Here is a 22,077-nt window from a genome sequence, read left to right as displayed (position 1 = left end):
CTGATTGAATAGCCTTGTAGGGTATTAACCCTGTAATCAGTACCACAAAATAAAACATGATATTTACACATATATGGACCTGTATTGGCACATATATGTGTAAATATCATTTTTTATATTTGTCATATGCTGGTGAGGATCAGGCTTAGACTGGGGGACACATGAAACAACAAACAACAGTCCTTTATAAATCAATGGTCTGTTAGGTTTTTGTTCCTGTGGCAAAATTAGTATGTGGCAGATGAGCATTTACATGGATACATTTCAATAATAACAATATGCTGACGATGATGTTGTAAATGGAAATAGTTGTTAATGTTTTGTAAAGTTTAAGTTGATACTGCTTGAGGGATTAATTTACCTATTCGTGCATAAGGGGTGATCTGTTTAAGAGCCTTTAGTATATCTGTCCCCAGGTCTTTCACTTTTTTCAGATCATCGTTCATGGAGTAGGAGAGGTCCATCAGGTAGTAGAGGTCCACTGGGTATCCGTCAGCACGCTTGAACCTCACAGGGAAAGTCGTGGGCTTGCCTGAAATGATGACAACGTTTTCTGTTGTTTTTTTTTACATTGGTATGTACAGAACCATTAAAAAGTATTCATTATTCAAACACCACTAGAGATAAAATAGATTCATATAAGTATAATAATGTTAATATATTTACCCAGAAGTTTTTTCTTGAAAATATGTTTGCTAAAAGTTTCTTTCTATTGCTGGCTATTAATAGAGCTATAAACATGCCATCATTTTCGGGGTATAACATGCAATCATTTACATATTTGAGGATGATGAGATGGGATGTGTGGAATGCACTGAAGCGTGTTGTTAATGATTTTGTTCTTCAGATTTGTTTTTGCAGCTCACACACGAGTGCTAGCGTATGGCACACACACACATCACACACTAGTCCACTAGTGTGCAGGTCAGATTTTTACGACCCATTTCCGACCCGGATCCGCTACTACAGGACCTGACCCAAGGTTTAAGGTTTAGACAATATTCAATTCTGATTCAATTCAATGTTATCATTATATCAGTGCAGTTCAACAGTCAAAATCAAAACAAATACATGTTGTTGACAGTAATACTTTCTTTTATTTCAGTTACAGAAATAAAACAGATTGTATTAGATTGTAATAAGTAGTTTTCAATGTATAATCAGTTATTATACTAAGTATGGTTAATATCATTATATCTTCCTCATCTTCATTTGTACAGAGTCATACATCTTACAAAATACTTTAAGTTAAAAATACTCTTTTGTTAAATAACTTTTATCAGGTTATACATTTTATCTTGATAATCACAATGTAGTACCAAATAAAAGCATATATGTACAATAATTATCATTCTAATGAATTAATTCGATTTTAATCCATTTCCTGAGTGATAAATTACTTAATTTTAAGTGATCTAAGTAAGGCTTTAACACTATTTTCAAAGTTTGCAAATTTACGAGTTCACAAGAATACTGTTTTCCCATTGAAGCCAATGTATTTTAATTACAAACTGAACCATCTACATCGTCCACCAGAGGGCAGTATGGCACCACTTTGACCAGATTTAGTATGGAATACACATTCTTCAGACACAGTGTCTCGTAACTAGGAATGCATTGCCTCAAGTGTGAAAAACACTGATGAAGCTTGGTACTTAAATCTGATAAAGATCAGCACTTGTTTAAAAAGTTTCCACCTAGCTGATCATCACAGCAGGAATCTTTTTAAACAAATGGTATTCTGGTTCTAGATGAGAGTGTGAAGATCTCTTTGTCAGGATTGTCTTTGTAATAAAGATCAATAGGTTTATTTTCATTTAAGCAAATATAAATTGTACTTTCTACATCACAAGAGACTACAAAAATAAATGGTTAAGATACAAGTAGCGTATTAAAATCGCTAAGATTTACATGATAAAAGAGGGCTTGTAAACTCATACACTCTACAGCTATGGCCAAAAGTTTTGCATCACCTACAATTTTAGGATTGAGACAAAAATAAAAATAAACTGAATAGTGAGCATAATTTAGATATTTTATTTAACATCATGTAATCAAAGAAACTACACAATGATATCACAAAAGTCTACCGGAAGCCATAATAGTAGTACAGTATATCAGGTTAGATTTCGAAATGTCACATTTTTTTTTTTGTCAGAATTTCATTAAGTATATGGAAAACTACGAAGCAGTATGTAATTCAATATGTTAACGTAACAATATTCAGAAGGTTTCATTCGACTTTGTTAATTCTGTAGGGTGATACAAAACTTTTGGCCATAGCTGTACAGAGTTTAAACTAACTGCGATCGATCGGTTGGAAAGTGCGAGAAGCTTTCAGAAATACTGATGGATCCCAATTCCAGTGGTTCAAAAACGCAAGATGCGTACTACAATACCAACAGAAAACAAACATATCAGGCAGGCTAGGTGTTTCACTTGCAGCCACGCCTACACTGTACACTTTTCTATGTACATTTAGAAATTATTTATTTATGTAAAGTGTGTGCAGTATATGTCAATGCGGCACTATGATCTATATAAGGCATCACTTGTATTTTTTAGAACCAATCGATGGCAATCAAAGAGAGTTTTGTTTCAGCTTCTCTGTTTCTACTTTCTACTATGGTGACTCCACTCATCAGTTTGGTAATGAAGCTGTATAAGGTAAAGTCGACTTATTTTGTTTGATGCAGTATTTTGAATACAGCAGTGTTTTGGTTCTGCAGCTCTTGTGATTTGGTACAATATGCCAAAAAGTATACTTTCCTTTTTTAAATTGATTAGTGGAAAAATGATGACATACCTGGCCTAAGCTCCAGATGTATTTGCTGCGGTGCTAACTGAATTGGTTGATTGCCGCTTCTAAGGGGGATATCCACAGTTGGAATAAAAATACTGGAAGGATTGATAATGTTGGTCTCTGTGCATCCTCTTTTTTCCAGTTCTTCCTTGGTGTCACAGCGAGCTGAATCTTGCTCCCCTTTGTTTGTAAAATTCTGTTCAGGAGAAAACAAGCACATACATGTTACTTAATCTCTCCATTCCAAGTGGCCCAAAGGGTGTGTATTTACATTTATACCCAGGGCTGCCAGAACACTAATATTTGGTGGCACCTGTCCTCCAAAAAATGGTGAGGTTCCTGCCTTCAGTTTGTAGCACCCCTTACAAAAAAAGTTCTGCAGTAAGTTACCTACAACATTGCAGTTTCATGAAACTATAATTTAATTAAAACATTATTATTATTATTATTATTATTATTATTATTATTATTATTATTATTATTATTATGAATACCATAACATACTTTAAGAAAATCACATTAAAATAGGAGCTCACTAACTTTACTTTATTTTTCTCTTTGTCCTGATATACTTGCTTTATTATGATGTTCTATTAAATGTATCTTCTCTTTTTTCTCTATATCTCCTGAAACATGCGCCTGTTTTGTTTTTCTCTGCCTTTACTACCTGTCAATCCCACCTGTCCATTGATTGAAATCAGGTTAAGACAGACAAGTTTCGGACTGTTGAAAGACACTTTTGATATTCAGGGCCAATGAGCCATATTGTGGAGCTCAGTGAGCCATATATGATACAAGAGCCACGTGTTGGACACTCCTAGTTAAATAGTGGCCTTGCCTTTACACAGGCCATAAGTCAATTGTCCTTACCTTTTGTTTACACCAGGCACAGAATGCACCAGAGGTGATGCAGTCTTTACAGGTGTTCACATTGATTTTGGTGCACTCCTGGGAAAGAACTGAAAGCAGAAACACAATGGAAAGACAAGGGGTACATAGAGCTAGAATGAAACACAAAGATCACACTTTCTTTTTAGTTTATCATGATTGTAGACTATTGGGCTGGGAATCGCAGTTCTCTTTATTATCGTTTTTGTTGCCACTGTGTATCCTTTGTATTGGATCTTATCTATGTATGTACTGTAACACATGGAGCTCTTACCAACTTGCACAGTCTTGTACAATTCAGGCTGACCAAGGTTTTTAGATTTTAAAATCCATTTCTCTAGTTATTTTTCAAGTTCAGAAATTTAACTTGTTGAATTTGAGATTTAAAAAATGTTGATAGAATTGAGTCTGTATAAATTGGAATTTGGATACAATAACGTCTAATTATAACATGTACTTATCTATGTACCTCTCATTTTACTTGAATCTTGATTAAAGAATTCTCATTATTTAAAAGGTGGTAAATATACTGGATCATGTTTCAAATATAGACATCTGATTTAACTCTTCATTGTCAATTTCGTCACTTAAATTAATTTTTTTAATGATGTTTTTAGGTGTATAATATTTTGTGGCAAATCTCAACATACGCTTTTTATGCACAAATAAATCCACAAGCTTAATAGTTTCAATATAATACAATAAGAATCTGCTTCCTAGACTGTACGGGATATTGACGGCTTGTGATAATGTAATACTGTCATAAAAAAAAGTATTTATCGTTTTAAAACACAGTATTAATGGTTTGTTTAATAATAATAAAATAAGTGAAACCACTAACACAGTATCACCATTGGCTTGGTAGTTCTAAGAAATAGTTCTTGGATGTGGTCATTATTTTTTTTATTCATCTGGTTTGTGTATTATTTTTTTTCTACACAATATGGGCAGGATTTTCAAAACTAAATGGATTTTCAGTAAATCTACACATCTATCAATTTTAAAAGCTGAGATCTCCTATTTGTATTTAAATGCAAATTACATTATTTTACCACAGTTTTTACCTCAAATTGTGCTCCTTCACTACAGCAATTTCCCACAATAGTTCAGGAGAACTGAAGGTCAGTGGGGGTTGTCACAAACCCAAGAGCAAGCCAATTGCTTCTTTACAACTGGAGCTCAAGAATGGATGTCAGCGAGCTAGCGGCCCCTGGAGGACAAGGGACAGCCCTGCAGGTGTCTGCTGAGCTCGCTGGACGCATGGCCAGTAGGGGGAATCCCTCTCCATTTTGCCTCCCTGAAATCTCCAATGAAGACTTTGCAGTCTCTGCACACCACATGGATGTGCCTTCAGCAGGGATTTTAAATGATCATTTCAATTCTTATACTCACCCACTTCCCTGTCTAGTAGCACCAAACTCAACAACAGGAAGCTTAGGTATGGACTCATTTCCTATTAAAAAAAAAAAAAAAAACAGCAAGGCAATGTAATGTAATCAACATTAGAAAAAAGTCTAAGCAATGTCATGTCAAACAGTGATAGTAAAAAGCCACTACTAAAGCTTGTTTGTACGGTATGCACAGGCCTACAAAGAAAAAGGTCCCCACTTATGCATGACTACCTGTTGTCCAGGTAAGATAATACAATCTTAATGAGGCTTCTCCTTTAAAAAATGAAGACTGAGCATTGATAATATTGGTAAAACACATAATTAACAAGGAAATACAAACCAAAAACGTTAACAGGTGAGTCCACATAATGTCCCTGACCAATCAGATTCTTAGACCTCATCATTTTCTTTAAAGATTTTCATGCCTATTATAATGCCCAATAATGCACCCTGTTTTTTTTTTCATTGAGGGCATCCTACAGACCATATAAACAGACTAGTCACAAAACCAGTCTGGCACTAGACTCTGTCCAAGTGGACTAGACCTGTATTGAACTTCCATGGATGTGTATCAGAGCATTCAAGGTCAGTCTGGTTCCCAGGTGTCCTCCATACATGTGGATGCGCCTGAAGCTGGTTGTTCAGTGTTAATAGCAAGCAAATGGTAAACTGTCATTATTCCTCACACAGGTTGTGTTGTTGCCAGGAAGTATTAGTGGCTGTGGTATAAAACCATGTAACTGAAATTGTTGTCTGTATGTTTAAAAATGTGTTATATACATTTACCTATCCCTAACTTCTAGGTGTAGTGGGGTCTTCAACTATTATGTCAAACTCAAAAGATTGGCGAATTTGTTTAATCGATTTCTGTGGCATTGAGAAAGTAGGCATTAAATAGGCATGGGAACATACCCAGGGCAGTAAAGGGCTAAATCGTGTCTTATCTAAATGTCATAGCCCTGAACTCCAAAACTCTTAAAACAATTCCTTTGAGTTCTTGTGTGGCCTTCAGTGCAGTACCATATTTATGTTTTAAAATGGAAGTTCAACATGCTGTAAACTGAACTCTTGCAACCAATATAACACATGGAAGTGCACTAAAGTGAAGATGTATTACACTATAAACCTGCAAATGAAACCTTAATGCACTATACAGTACTGTACTGTACTGTAGTAGGGTCATTCTGTAAATGCAGTGCATTTGGGGTCAGCAGCTTTTTTTAAAATACATATAATTCATGGAATTTATAACATTTGTTATTAACCCACCCTTACATAAGTACAAGGACTGAAGCTTAAACATCAACAAAAAATAAAGCTGGGTGCAACTGCTATAAAAGGAAGGCGGTGCCACTCTGAACATATTAGTAACTAAAAGTTATATTCTTCAATGACAATGTTTAAAATGACTCCAGTATTGGTGTAAAGAGCATTCAATTATCTCAAGTTGAAAAAAATAAAATCTTCCATTTTAACATGAAGGAGCAAATATACAGTAGCTGATGGTAGTAAATCGTTTCCAGATACTGTGTTTAAAGAAAACCCTGATCTATACAAGATAGGTGTGAAAACACCAACGATCTTACCAGCAACACCCCTGACCCTTTATAACACCAACAACTTACAGATAAACAGAGGCCGAGCTACAAAAAAGGTTTGTGCATGTTGATCGTCATAGTTATAACCTTCAAAGGTAAGGCATCACAACTATTTTCAGTGTATAAATGTATAAATTAGGGCTTTGTCTGGGCACTAACATTTCAAGATATTGATTGATTGCTGTTCACCAGTGTGAAAGATTTACACAAAAGAAAGCAAAAATGAAATGTCCTTACTGGTGTTTGTATGCAAGTTAATGATAATTACTTTCAAGTACTCTTGCAAGCTATTTATTTATTCTCATATTATGGCGAATAAAGGTAACACTAGATCATCACATATGTTAGCAAGCAAAACAATCCATTTTTTAATGTGTGCCTACACCCAGAACACAAGTCTGGGAGAGGTTTGGTTGTTTTCTGTTGCAGTTATATGAACAATTATTAGCCTAACGTGCACAATAAATAAAAATGTAGTGCCCCATTTACTAACAGAGAACGCATTAATTTACTTGCACAGTATTTGGCTAATTTACATACCATACTGTGCACATTGCATGTATTGTGCGTGATAATGTCAGAGAGTTACCCGTGACCACTGTGATATCAAAAGCCCCAGCAGTCCAGGCGTATCTTTTGGTCAGTAGCTTATTGTGAAGGTGGAGGTGGCTGATCGAAAATGAGCGCTCAGACACATCACTCAGCAGCAGGACAGACAGAGGCAACGTAGAGCGTGAACTGCAATGCTTATCTTTTAATTTTAACATGTATTCATTGTCTGATGCATATAAAACAAAAGTAATGTTGTGCAATGGCATATTTTTTTTGTTCTGCTTACTTGAGAAATATTGATTGATGAGATGTAGCCTCAATTGTCTTCCTTGCCGGCATTGCCACCCTGCAGAGCAGGCTCCATGGATCGGGTGACAGTGCTATGTGAGTACAATCAATAGCACACGTCCTGTAAGCCTGTCCTCTGTGAAATTTAATATAAATCCCTGTGAGTTTTATCAGGACTTTTTTTTGTGTAAATCACAGTTTATTAAATAGGTTGCAGTTAAAGCTGAATGACAGTTTAAAATAAATAGTTAATGTGCTAATATATGCTAATGTCAAACATATGGCCCGCGGGGCAATTTTTGGCGACCCGCCCATTACTTTATAAAATTGCATCGATGTACCATATCGTTTTGGAATTATTTAAAACAACCCGCCTCTTTAATATAACACGCTTATTCAACATGTGCATTCTGCGTTGTATGAGTGACATTCCTATTAAGCCAATCACAGCTCACAGAGGTAATCAAATAGCACACAGGATCCATTTCCTCACGCATATAATTTTGATTAGGATAGAGAAGCAAAGGATTGTTTAAACTATTTATTTTACTTTGTGTCAAATTTAAAATCAGTAGCGAAAAAGTAGTTGCAATGATGTAATAACACAATGTGACTCCAATGATAGAATATTGAGACACATTGCATTTGAAATTTGAAATACTTTTTTTTTTTTTCCCTTGCAGTGAGCAGAATACATTATACAGATACACGTTTAACTTTATGCAAACTGGCCTAATATATTCCCGTATTTTATAACCTCTAATTGATCAACACATTTCACATGACCTCCAGGGTCATTGTTATTTACATACCAACACCTGCTCTTAGAAGGATACATTTGTATTTAAATTAAGGTGTGAGTTTTATAAAATGCACCACATTTGTAGAATGTTTTACTTAAAATTGTGTCATGTGGGAGTCACTCCTCAATAGATGTCCTATTTGTACACTATTCACAAAAGTTTTACTTCATTCATTAATGTTATGGAGGTGAACCAGGGGCTGCCTTTTTTTAAATGATGTCATTATAAATTATAATGCTGTGTGAATTAGAAGAAATGCCTCGTGTTTGGATGAAACTTAGACAAATGTTCAAACAATACTCCTTGAAAACAAATGAATATTTCATGAATATCCGACTTTTCTGTTAAATCTTTTTGTAAATAGGACCCGTTATAACAGTTTGCTAGCTATTTTTCCTTTATTTAAAAACCATTGTGCAATAGAGGGTCATGTTAGTTCATAAATGTATTTATGTGTATTGAAAAAATGCATGTTATACTTCTCTCTCTATCTACGCAACCATCAGAGTTGTGGTAAGTTTATAACTATCTTCACTTCCTTTTTCTCAAACCAGGAAGAGATCTATTCATTTGGCAATGTTAGTGGGTTGGTCAGTCTGGTGTGGTGCAATTTGTATATTTGCAAGAGAGAGTGTGTGTGCATTTAGGGTTCTTATAAGCAACATGGAGCTATATTTGCAAAACTACTTAGTAATCATTGCTATACATATTTGATTAATAATAGTGCATATACAGATGTGCTCAAATTTGTTGGTACCCCTCCACAAAAAACGAAGAATGCACAATTTTCTCTGAAATAACTTGAAACTGACAAAAGTAATTGGCATCCACCATTGTTTATTCCATATTTAATAGGAATCAGACTTTGCTTTTGATTTTTTATTCAACATAATATTGTAAATAATAAAACAAATGAAAATGGCATGGACAAAAATAATGGGACCGCTAACCTAATATTTTGTTGCACAACCTTTAGAGGCAATCACTGCAATCAAATGTTTTCTGTAGCTCTCAATGAGACTTCTGCACCTGTTAACAGGTAGTTTGGCCCACTCTTCCCGAGAAAACTACTCCAGCTGTCTCAGGTTTGATGGGTGCCTTCTCCAGACTGCAAGTTTCAGCTCTTTCTATAGATGTTCGATAGGATTCAGATCAGGACATAGAAGGCCACTTCAGAATAGTCCAATGTTTTGTTCTTATCCATTCTTGGGTGCTTTTAGCTGTGTGTTTTGGGTCATTATCCTGTTGGAGGACCCATGACCTACGACTGAGACAGAGCTTTCTGACACTGGGCAGTACGTTTCGCTCCAGAATGCCTTGATAGTCTTGAGATTTCATTGTGCCCTGCACAGATTCAAGGCACCCTGTGCCAGGCGCAGCAAAGCAGCCCCAAAACATAACCGAGCCTCCTCCATGTTTCACTGTAGGTATGGTGTTCTTTTCTTTGGAAGCTTCATTTTTTCGTCTGTGGACATAGAGCTGATGTGACTTGCCAAAAAGCTCCAGTTTTGACACATCTGTCCAAAGGACATTCTCCCAGAAGGATTGTGGCTTGTCAATATGCATTTTAGCAAATTCCAGTCTGGCTTTTTTATGTTTTTCTTTCAAAACTGGAGTCCTCCTGGGTCTTCTTCCATGGAGCCCACTTTCGCTCAAAAAGCGACGGATGGTGTGATCAGAAACTGACGTACCTTCACCTTGGAGTTCAGCTTGTATCTCTTTGGCAGTTATCCTTGGTTCTTTTTCTACCATTTGCACTATCCTTCTGTTCAATCTGGGGTCGATTTTCCTCTTGCGGCCGCGCCCAGGGAGGTTGGCTACAGTTCCATGGACCTTAAACTTCTTAATAATATTTGCAACTGTTGTCACAGGAACATCAAGCTGCTTGGAGATGGTCTTGTAGCCTTTACCTTTACCATGCTTGTCTATTATTGTGTTTCTGATCTCCTCAGACAACTCTCTCCTTTGCTTTCTCTGGTCCATGTTCAGTGTGGTGCACACAATGATACCAAACAGCACAGTGACTACTTTTCTCCATTTAAATAGGCTGAATGACTGATTACAAGATTGGAGACATGTGTGATACTAATTAAAGAAACGAATTAGTTTGAAATATCACTATAATCCAATTATTTATTATCTTTTCTAAGGGGTACCAACAAATGTGTCCAGGCCATTTTAGAATATCTTTGTAGAATAAGCAATAATTCATCTCTTTTCACAGCTTCTTTGCTTTATTCTATGACATACCAAAGGCATGCAAGTATACATGATAAAATAGCTTTTAATTTCATCACTTTTCCAGAGGAATGAAGCATTATTTCAATGAGCTGTAAGGGTACCAACAAATTTGAGCACGTCTGTATTTATGTTATATTCTAATTATTTGTCTTAATTGAACAATAACCTCTTAACTGTTCAGTATCATGTTTGAACTTTTCAATGATATCAGATTAAATTGATTACAGTACAGATGTGCAAACTATATGGATAGCCATGTTCAAATTTAAACAGCTGACCTGGGTAAAAAAGGACCTAAATTTACATTTGTCCGGTGTTGTTAATTTGTCACACTGTTTTCAAGCTATTTTTATACCACAAAACATAAGCCTACCCTGCTTTTTAGAAAACAGGTTTATAGCAAACCTGACTGTTGCATGCAGGTGGGTGTCAGTGTACTGCATGTTAACAAAGGTGAAGCAAAACCTGCTCCAAAATGGGGTTCGTAACAATTTGGGATTAAGATTTTTACAGAGAGATTGTGGAAACAAATCAAGCCTGCTTGGGTTAAAAACCAAAGCACAATACTAAATTAGATACACCATTTTCTAATGACATCAAATTGTAATCTGTAATGAAATCATGTGAAATGGTTCTATTACAGACTTTATTAAACTGAGAGAATACTGTATGTTAAATCATTGATTCATTAATGTCAATAAAATGGGCTGGACTGCACCTCCTGTGTGTGACAGTGGGCTGTAAAATGTTTTGGCTAGCAAAACGGCATTTTGAACATAGTTATTCACTCCACAGCTTCTAGGCTATTTCATTTAGTATTAAATTCGATTTTTTGTGAATACTTGTCCTAATAAAACCATAGAGAATGAAAGCACACTATTGAAAAGGAAAACATCAATGCCTTTAACTGGGTAGATAAGAGACAATGCTCTTTGGAGTGCAGTTACTGTTTTATACAATTGGATTGAACTACGGGGTCTGAATTTCATTTTCATATATATATATATATATATATATATATATATATATATATATATATATATATATATATGTGTGTGTGTGTTTGTGTGCTGCATTGTTGTCATTGAACAGTACAGCCCTCAAACTCTGGTACGTACTGTACCGTACAGCACTTTATGTTAGTAAAGTGGTTGCATTATATCTTTTTAAGGCGACTTCTCATTCCAGTGCTTTCTCATTCTAGTTGTATTTTCTAAAAGGAAAACACCTCTGTGAATATTACAACACCAATAAGAAAAAGCGTACTGTAGGTATGTTTTAATCAACCTTCTTGAATGTTTATTCTGAGTTTTTCAAAACAAGCAAATTATTTTTTGTCAACTTTGTTAAATGCTTTGAAAAATAAACCCTGCTATAGAGGTTCACATTACAGTGGCCTTTGCTTAACAGCTTGTTGGAAGACACTGAGTCGATTCCTGGTTTCTCGCTCAGAATTCTCGAATGTTGAATTCACGAATGTGCTGAATTCCTGTGATCATTTAAAAATGTATCAGATACAATGGAGATGAAAAGTTATGATATTTTGACAGTCCACACACACCCATGAAATTTTGGAAGCTTCATACATAGAACTGCCAAGGTAAGAAAAATTTACAGCCGATCTGCACACATCAAATTTTGCTACCTTCAATATAGAACATTATCAAAGTATGATATATTTTAGCCATCTGTCAATTGGTAGACAATTACCAAAATACTGTATTGCATTTTCAGGACACACAGGATTTGGTACCGTTGTAGTCAAAAGTTTAACCCCAGTGGAAATTTATAATTTCTAGAAATTTCTCAAAAAACAATTATTTATTTCAGCATTTTTTTTGCAAAACTCCAAAAATTCTAATTCAAAAGTATTCATACTGTTTGATTTATATGATAGTGTTGTCTATAAGGTGCTAGAAATTTCAATATGACAATAAATAACCTAATTCTAGAAAAGTCCAGAAAATGCTGGTTTGTAGGTGAACATTCTTAGAGAGTATAAAAGGGTTAGGCATAGGGTGATTGCTGTCATTACCAATAAGTCAATATGAGAAAAAGTGAAGACCTTAGACAATTATTTTTTGTCATAAAGCTAGAGAAGGATACAAGAAGATTTCCAAGCATTTGAGTATCCCAGTTTCAACTATTGTTTCTATTATCAAGAAGTACAAGACTCATGGTACTGTCACAATGCTCCCTCGGTCTGGAAGAAAGAAGGTTCTTTCACCAAGAACAAGTAGAAGAATTGTGATGAAGGTTAATAACAATCCGAGATTGACTGCCAAAGATATTCAAAATGAAATGGCTGCAAGTGGGACTGGGGTTTCCATTTCAGTATTGCATGGTGAATGAAAAAGTCACAAGGACAATCGCTTAAAGTTTGCAAAACGGCATTTGAATGATGGATATGAGTTCTGGTCAAAGGTTTTGTGGAGTGATGAAACAAAAATCAAGCTATCTGGTCATGCTGCTAGTCATTACGTTTGGCCAATCATCTGAAACCCTCCGCTACAAACCTTGGTTTAAAGCGCAACTGGATGTTCCACACGACAACGATCCAAAGCACACATCAAAATCTACTTCAGAATGGTTAAAGAAGAATAAAATCAAGGTTCTGGAATGACCTAGTCAAAGTCCTGATCTAAATATGATTGAGAATCTTTGGAATTCGATGAACTGGAACAATTTTGTGTTGAAGAATGGTCAAAAATCACTAAAGAATCATGCCAAAAGCTCATTGAAAAATATCCTAATCATTTAAATATCCTAATCATTTAAAAGAGATTATTATTGCAAAAGGTGCCTCCAACTAGCTATTGATTTAATTTTCCTTGTCAGGGTATGAATACTTTTGAATTAGCATTTTTGTAGTTTTGCAAAAAAAATTGCGGAAATAAATAATTGTAGACTTTTTTTCCGCAGCCACAAAAGCAAAACTTTTGCTAAAAAGATTTTTCCTATAATTTGTTTTCGAGAAATTTCTAGAAATTGTACATTTCCATTGGAGTATGTTAACTTTTGACTATAACTGTATATATGTGAACACTATTGATTTATTATTATTATTATTATTATTATTATTATTATTATTATTATTATTATTATTATTATAGCTATTTGCCTGGTGTGAGTTCCGATATATTTGTTATGTTGTTGATATTAGTTTAAAAATAAGTAATGCTAATTAAAAATAAAGTTTATAGATACAGATGAAGTTTTGGTAGGTAGTAGATTTTGAGGATTATACATGTCATATTCTGCTACCGGAAGCACATTTTGACAGGGTAGCAAAAATTGACGTTACACTGGCATCAAATAACATAACAAATATAGTTAAAACCAAATAATTCCATTAAAAAGTGTTCTACTCACAGAACTCCCTCTGCCTCTCCGTTAAGCTGCTCTGAATGTGTTCTTTACTTTCACAATGTGTGCAGACTTCCTCTGCTGAGCAGAAAGCTGGTGTAACTATTTACAAAGGAAGAAACCAGCCACAATTATTATCAGTTTCTTTGTTTGTTTACTGTTCAAATATGGTGTCTGCAGGCAAAACCAGCTTTCTGTTAAAATATATATATTATAAATGCATTCGGTTTATCTGAACATTATAGACTCGATGCAGTATAGTTTATCAGATACGCAGATTTTTAAAATGTTGCTTCAGAAACAGTAACTTAAACACTAAAGAAAAGTTGAGTGCTTGAACTAGTAAAAACTTCAGCATAAGACGTTTGTTGTTTATGGAGTTTTTGCTAGCTCTATCAGATTTTTGACATGGATAGTGTAACGGATGTGCAATGGATGTATTGTTTATTTTTTTAATGTAATAAGATTGAGTTTTATTGTGTGATTTTTATCATTTTTACTGTTGCACTGTCCCTTTAAACCCCAGGGAGAGTACTGGCCTCCATAGTAATTGCACTGCTAACTCGTAACTTTTCAAGTGTAATACTGATGCGCTGTGAATTGGCCAAAGCGCTAGAAGTTAATGGTAAACTACTACTATTCATATTGAATAGTTTGGTCTGCTCTATATTGGAGTGGTTTCAGTGAAGTATCACTCGTGCTCTTAGACGTCGGTCGCAATTGTATGGGGTTGATTACAAAAGAGAATGTGCATTGTCTGTGTTCTGAGTTGGTAATTACGATCCTGTGAATTTTTATGTTATATCTGAGCGCTGTATACGAATTTCTTTTCTGTGTTACTGGTTGTTTTAGACTTTTAGAGTAGCATCTCTGTCCTGATTATCCCAACTGTAATTGTGTATGTGTTTACAATGTATAGGCGGCCTGTTAACTTTTGATTGCACCCTTGCACTTTATCAACTTGTGTATTAACAAAAATAGCGGCTATTGGAGTGTTTAAGCATTAGGCATTTAGGTTGCATGAAGTTTTCTGTTTTTCTATGAAAATCACTGATTTAGTTTTTTTTTTTTTTCTTTTTAAAGTGTGTTATTTAAGGTTTGATATTTTATCGTTTGGAATTGTGCTGTGAATTATTATTTTTTTATTCAAAAGTGTTGGTGTGACGTTCTAGTTCAAAGTATTCTAGTACTTGGGGTCTGATGGGATCGCTCTTGGTTAAAAATCTGCTGCTATAGTTAAAGGTTGCTGCTATCAAATCTGCTGCTAAAGGTAAAAGCTGTGATATTTTGTTTAAATAAAATTCTTGTTGTTTTTATACCTTGTTGTCCTCACTTTACACACTGAGCTTTCTTGATTTTTAAAGAACCTGTTATTTTATTTGGAGTTATATTTTTAAAGAACCTGTTATTTTATTTGGAGTTATTGGTCATTTAAGATAGTCAATTTAATTATAGGTATAACCGAGGGGGTTATCCTTGGTTAACTATTGAACGGTGTTTTGGAGGGGGGCGCTACAATAGGACATCAGAAGAGGTAACCTAATCATGAAAAACAAAGTCGTTAGACAAGAGTAGAGTATTGCCAGACCCCACCCTCACAACTAACCAAAAAAATGACAAAAACCTTTAGAATTGCCTACCTCTAGGAAAAAAAAACAACTGACAAGCAAAGAATTTAATATGAGGGTGCGAGTTACTGTCTTTTAATTGCAAGCACACACAATTAGGCTTGGGAAATATATCTACTGAATTTATTAAGACAACCCACTGAAATCCAACTTTAAAGAATACGAAGGGGGGGCTCCCGATTGGCGCTCCGCGTGGATTGCAGGATGCGCTCTATAGCCTGGATGTCGCCAGTTCGAGTCCAGGCTATTCCACAGCCGACCGTGGACGGGAGCTCCCAGGGGGCGGCACACAATTTGCAGAGCGTCGCCCGGGGGAGGGAGGGTTAGGTTAGGTTAGGTCGGCCAGGGTGTCCTCGGCTCACCACACACCAGCAACCCCTGTAGTCTGGCCGGGTGCCTGCGGGCTTGCCTGTAAGCTGCCTGAGAGCTGCGTTGTCCTCCGACGCTGTAGCTCTTGGGGGGCTGCATGGTGAGTCCGCAGTGTGAAAAAAGCGGTCGGTTGACGGGACACACTTCGGAGGGCAGTGTGTGTTTGTCTTCGCCCTCCCGAGTCAGCGCAGGGGTGGTAGCGGTGAGCTGAGCTTAAAAAAATAATTGGCCATTCCAAATTGGGAGAAAATAATAAAAATAATTGGCAACAACTAAATTTATATATATAAAAAATAATAGATTCTTGTTAATTGCATAGCCCATGTGCCTATCAGTTTTATGCAATTAACCAGCATTTGCAATTATTAGTAACATGTGTAATACATTTAAGTGTAGACCTGATAACTGTGAAGTACATTTCTTTTGAAAATGGATGTTCCTTATTCTGGTTAAATGCATAAAACTGTTTAGACACACAGGATATTATTAATTGTTTATCTAGCTGACGCCTTTATCCACAGCGACTTACAGAGACTAGGGTGTGTGAACTGTGCAACAGCAACAAAGTCACTTACAACGTCTCACCCGAAAGACGGAGCACAAGGAGGTAAGTGACTTGCCCTTTTCATTAACTTGACCACACAGGAATTCCCATGAATCTACTGCATGTGCAGTTTCTTAAGAAATGTGCTTCCCCTTTTTTAAGTTAACAGGAATATGCAATTATCATGTATGCAATTAACTGGAATACACTGTACCTGTGTAATTCTTAAACCTCTAAAATGAACCTACAGTAATATTATAGCTAAATCAATCAATCAATCAATATTTAATTTATATAACTTTCATAGTGGACCACCATCACAAAGCACTTTACAAGATAGTGAGGAACAATGCATAATACATTAAATACAGTGAAATACAAGGCATAGTACATTAAATACAAACAGTAAAAATAAAATAAAAATGCAAATATATTAAATACAAGGCTAGGATGGGAATTCTAAACAGTGTGGATGTGTGTGTCATACAGAATCATGCAAATAAGATGGAGTGAAAAAACTGAAATAGCAATTTATACAGCAGCTAATAACATACATCAGGCTTAAAGAGCATTGAAAGCAAAAGAGAACAAGTGGGACTTGAGAGCTGATTTGAAGCAAGCGACTGTGGGAGCTACACGCACTAAAGCTGGGAGAGAGTTCCAAAGAGTCGGAGCCATGAAGCTAAGAGAGAGCTCTCTGAGTGCGGTGCACTTTTGCTTGGGTATAACAAGCATACCAGAGTCAGAGGACCTCAGCTTGTGTGCAGGGACATAGCGGGTCAACAGGTTGGAGAGATACTCTGGACCTGTGTGATGAAGGGCCTTGTAGGCAAGCAGGAGAATTTTGAAAGTAATCCTGAACTTTACAGGTAGCCAGTGCAGCTGGGCAAGATAGGGGGTAATGTGATCATGTTTTTTTACGTCTGGTAAGGATCCTAGCAGTCACATATTGAACCAGCTGCAATCGGAAGTACACCAAGGCTTCGTACAGTGGGGGAAGGCAGCAATATTGAGATTCTTGAGTTGAGTTTTTGATCCTACTAGAAGTAGTTCAGATTTTTTGGTGTTGAGCTGAAGAAAACTGGTAGACATCCAGGCCTCGATGACTTGCATGCAAGCTGAGAGGCGGACCATGGCAGAGGGACATCCAGGGTCTAGTTTTAGGTAGAGCTGTGTGTCCTCTGCATAGGAATGAAACATGAGGCTATGTTGGCGGGTGAGGTGACCCAAGCACCGAGGCACTGAGGACATCGAGCACCGAGGGTGCTGGGGACAGGCGCCTAGCCTTAACCATGTGCAGTAACACAACTCGGGGTAGCACGTAGCATACGCCAAGGTGCAGTGCGGGCAACAGCCTGGCAGCGCACAGCATACACCAGAGTGGAGCACAGGCTCAAGGGCTGCGGTAGGCGGCTGAACTTCTAAGAGAAGGCCCAAAGCACCGAGGTGGGTGGACTGAGACAGCCAGTGAAGTCTACTCAACAGTAGGACAAGGTAGAACCAGGCCCCGGTGGAGGTGCAAGAGCAGTAGAAGAAAAACACACACACACACACATACATAACAGTCAAGCTGTGGGGGTAGAACAATCACCACGCCAGATGGGTGGACTGTGAAAAATTAGGCCAAGCGCACCAAGCGGGTGGGCAAGCCGAGTCAACAGGCGGAGTCGAATCAACAGCGGGATGTGGCAGAGCCGGGCCCCGGTGGAGGAAATCATGCGTCTTTTTTTTTTTTTTTTAGCTGCAAATAGCAGGAGAAAAACACACACAACAGTAGATGCTGCAGGGTTAGAAAGCAGTGTGTGACGCCAAGTGATGCAGACTGGTGAAAGAAGAAAGAAAGATTTAACAAAGCACAGTTGCGTAATGATTATAGCTCATTTAATTTTCCTTGTCAGGGTATGAATACTTTTGAATTAGCATTTTTGTAGTTTTGCAAAAAAAATTGCGGAAATAAATAATTGTAGACTTTTTTTCCGCAGCCACAAAAGCAAAACTTTTGCTAAAACGATTTTTCCTATAATTTGTTTTCGAGAAATTTCTAGAAATTGTACATTTCCATTGGAGTATGTTAACTTTTGACTATAACTGTATATATGTGAACACTATTGATTTATTATTATTATTATTATTATTATTATTATTATTATTATTATTATTATTATTATAGCTATTTGCCTGGTGTGAGTTCCGATATATTTGTTATGTTGTTGATATTAGTTTAAAAATAAGTAATGCTAATTAAAAATAAAGTTTATAGATACAGATGAAGTTTTGGTAGGTAGTAGATTTTGAGGATTATACATGTCATATTCTGCTACCGGAAGCACATTTTGACAGGGTAGCAAAAATTGACGTTACACTGGCATCAAATAACATAACAAATATAGTTAAAACCAAATAATTCCATTAAAAAGTGTTCTACTCACAGAACTCCCTCTGCCTCTCCGTTAAGCTGCTCTGAATGTGTTCTTTACTTTCACAATGTGTGCAGACTTCCTCTGCTGAGCAGAAAGCTGGTGTAACTATTTACAAAGGAAGAAACCAGCCACAATTATTATTAGTTTCTTTGTTTGTTTACTGTTCAAATATTATGGTGTCTGCAGGCAAAACCAGCTTTCTGTTAAAATATATATCTGCAAAACTTATAAATGCATTCGGTTTATCTGAACATTATAGACTCGATGCAGTATAGTTTATCAGATACGCAGATTTTTAAAATGTTGCTTCAGTAACAGTAACTTAAACACTAAAGAAAAGTTGAGTGCTTGAACTAGTAAAAACTTCAGCATAAGACGTTTGTTGTTTATGGAGTTTTTGCTAGCTCTATCAGATTTTTGACATGGATAGTGTAACGGATGTGCAATGGATGTATTGTTTATTTTTTTAATGTAATAAGATTGAGTTTTATTGTGTGATTTTTATCATTTTTACTGTTGCACTGTCCCTTTAAACCCCAGGGAGAGTACTGGCCTCCATAGTAATTGCGCTGCTAACTCGTAACTTTTCAAGTGTAATACTGATGCGTTGTGAATTGGCCAAAGCGCTAGAAGTTAATGGTAAACTACTACTATTCATATTGAATAGTTTGGTCTGCTCTATATTGGAGTGGTTTCAGTGAAGTATCCCTCGTGCTCTTAGACGTCGGTCGCAATTGTATGGGGTTGATTACAAAAGAGAATGTGCATTGTCTGTGTTCTGAGTTGGTAATTACGATCCTGTGAATTTTTATGTTATATCTGAGCGCTGTATACGAATTTCTTTTCTGTGTTACTGGTTGTTTTAGACTTTTAGAGTAGCATCTCTGTCCTGATTATCCCAACTGTAATTGTGTATGTGTTTACAATGTATAGTTATAAGCGGCCTGTTAACTTTTGATTGCACCCTTGCACTTTATCAACTTGTGTATTAACTAAAATAGCGGCTATTGGAGTGTTTAAGCATTAGGCATTTAGGTTGCATGAAGTTTTCTGTTTTTCTATGAAAATCACTGATTTAGTTTTTTTTTTTTTTCTTTTTAAAGTGTGTTATTTAAGGTTTGATATTTTATCGTTTGGAATTGTGCTGTGAATTATTATTTTTTTATTCAAAAGTGTTGGTGTGACGTTCTAGTTCAAAGTATTCTAGTACTTGGGGTCTGATGGGATCGCTCTTGGTTAAAAATCTGCTGCTATAGTTAAAGGTTGCTGCTATCAAATCTGCTGCTAAAGGTAAAAGCTGTGATATTTTGTTTAAATAAAATTCTTGTTGTTTTTATACCTTGTTGTCCTCACTTTACACACTGAGCTTTCTTGATTTTTAAAGAACCTGTTATTTTATTTGGAGTTATATTTTTAAAGAACCTGTTATTTTATTTGGAGTTATTGGTCATTTAAGATAGTCAATTTAATTATAGGTATAACCGAGGGGGTTATCCTTGGTTAACTATTGAACGGTGTTTTGGAGGGGGGCGCTACAATAGGACATCAGAAGAGGTAACCTAATCATGAAAAACAAAGTCGTTAGACAAGAGTAGAGTATTGCCAGACCCCACCCTCACAACTAACCAAAAAAATGACAAAAACCTTTAGAATTGCCTACCTCTAGGAAAAAAAAACAACTGACAAGCAAAGAATTTAATATGAGGGTGCGAGTTACTGTCTTTTAATTGCAAGCACACACAATTAGGCTTGGGAAATATATCTACTGAATTTATTAAGACAACCCACTGAAATCCAACTTTAAAGAATACGAAGGGGGGGCTCCCGATTGGCGCTCCGCGTGGATTGCAGGATGCGCTCTATAGCCTGGATGTCGCCAGTTCGAGTCCAGGCTATTCCACAGCCGACCGTGGACGGGAGCTCCCAGGGGGCGGCACACAATTTGCAGAGCGTCGCCCGGGGGAGGGAGGGTTAGGTTAGGTTAGGTCGGCCAGGGTGTCCTCGGCTCACCACACACCAGCAACCCCTGTAGTCTGGCCGGGTGCCTGCGGGCTTGCCTGTAAGCTGCCTGAGAGCTGCGTTGTCCTCCGACGCTGTAGCTCTTGGGGGGCTGCATGGTGAGTCCGCAGTGTGAAAAAAGCGGTCGGTTGACGGGACACACTTCGGAGGGCAGTGTGTGTTTGTCTTCGCCCTCCCGAGTCAGCGCAGGGGTGGTAGCGGTGAGCTGAGCTTAAAAAAATAATTGGCCATTCCAAATTGGGAGAAAATAATAAAAATAATTGGCAACAACTAAATTTATATATATAAAAAATAATAGATTCTTGTTAATTGCATAGCCCATGTGCCTATCAGTTTTATGCAATTAACCAGCATTTGCAATTATTAGTAACATGTGTAATACATTTAAGTGTAGACCTGATAACTGTGAAGTACATTTCTTTTGAAAATGGATGTTCCTTATTCTGGTTAAATGCATAAAACTGTTTAGACACACAGGATATTATTAATTGTTTATCTAGCTGACGCCTTTATCCACAGCGACTTACAGAGACTAGGGTGTGTGAACTGTGCAACAGCAACAAAGTCACTTACAACGTCTCACCCGAAAGACGGAGCACAAGGAGGTAAGTGACTTGCCCTTTTCATTAACTTGACCACACAGGAATTCCCATGAATCTACTGCATGTGCAGTTTCTTAAGAAATGTGCTTCCCCTTTTTTAAGTTAACAGGAATATGCAATTATCATGTATGCAATTAACTGGAATACACTGTACCTGTGTAATTCTTAAACCTCTAAAATGAACCTACAGTAATATTATAGCTAAATCAATCAATCAATCAATATTTAATTTATATAACTTTCATAGTGGACCACCATCACAAAGCACTTTACAAGATAGTGAGGAACAATGCATAATACATTAAATACAGTGAAATACAAGGCATAGTACATTAAATACAAACAGTAAAAATAAAATAAAAATGCAAATATATTAAATACAAGGCTAGGATGGGAATTCTAAACAGTGTGGATGTGTGTGTCATACAGAATCATGCAAATAAGATGGAGTGAAAAAACTGAAATAGCAATTTATACAGCAGCTAATAACATACATCAGGCTTAAAGAGCATTGAAAGCAAAAGAGAACAAGTGGGACTTGAGAGCTGATTTGAAGCAAGCGACT

The 22,077-nt window shown here is 36.4% G+C and overlaps 1 protein-coding gene across 2 annotated transcripts in view; it reads right to left on the bottom strand.

The window, feature by feature from the left end:
- The window catches only part of LOC117403981 (integrin beta-2-like), a 31,277-nt gene extending 17,263 nt beyond the window's left edge, over positions 1-14,014 (bottom strand). The window contains exons 1-5 of one of the 2 annotated variants that reach the window (XM_059032048.1): positions 13,937-14,014; positions 5,084-5,144; positions 3,674-3,762; positions 2,807-2,999; positions 362-532 (exon numbers count right to left, since the gene is read on the bottom strand). In XM_059032048.1, the coding sequence (XP_058888031.1) occupies positions 362-532; positions 2,807-2,999; positions 3,674-3,762; positions 5,084-5,141 (511 nt within the window). In that variant the 5' untranslated portion in view covers positions 5,142-5,144; positions 13,937-14,014. The remainder of the gene's footprint in view (positions 1-361; positions 533-2,806; positions 3,000-3,673; positions 3,763-5,083; positions 5,145-13,936) is intronic. The other variant, XM_034006537.3, reaches the window with a different exon arrangement.
- Positions 14,015-22,077: the final 8,063 nt, after the last annotated feature.

This window comes from Acipenser ruthenus, chromosome 10 (assembly GCF_902713425.1).
Source record: "Acipenser ruthenus chromosome 10, fAciRut3.2 maternal haplotype, whole genome shotgun sequence".
In the NCBI taxonomy this organism is placed as follows: Eukaryota; Metazoa; Chordata; class Actinopteri; order Acipenseriformes; family Acipenseridae; genus Acipenser; species Acipenser ruthenus.
Note: the sequence above shows the minus strand (reverse complement) of the source record. Positions and strands in the feature narration are given on the sequence as shown.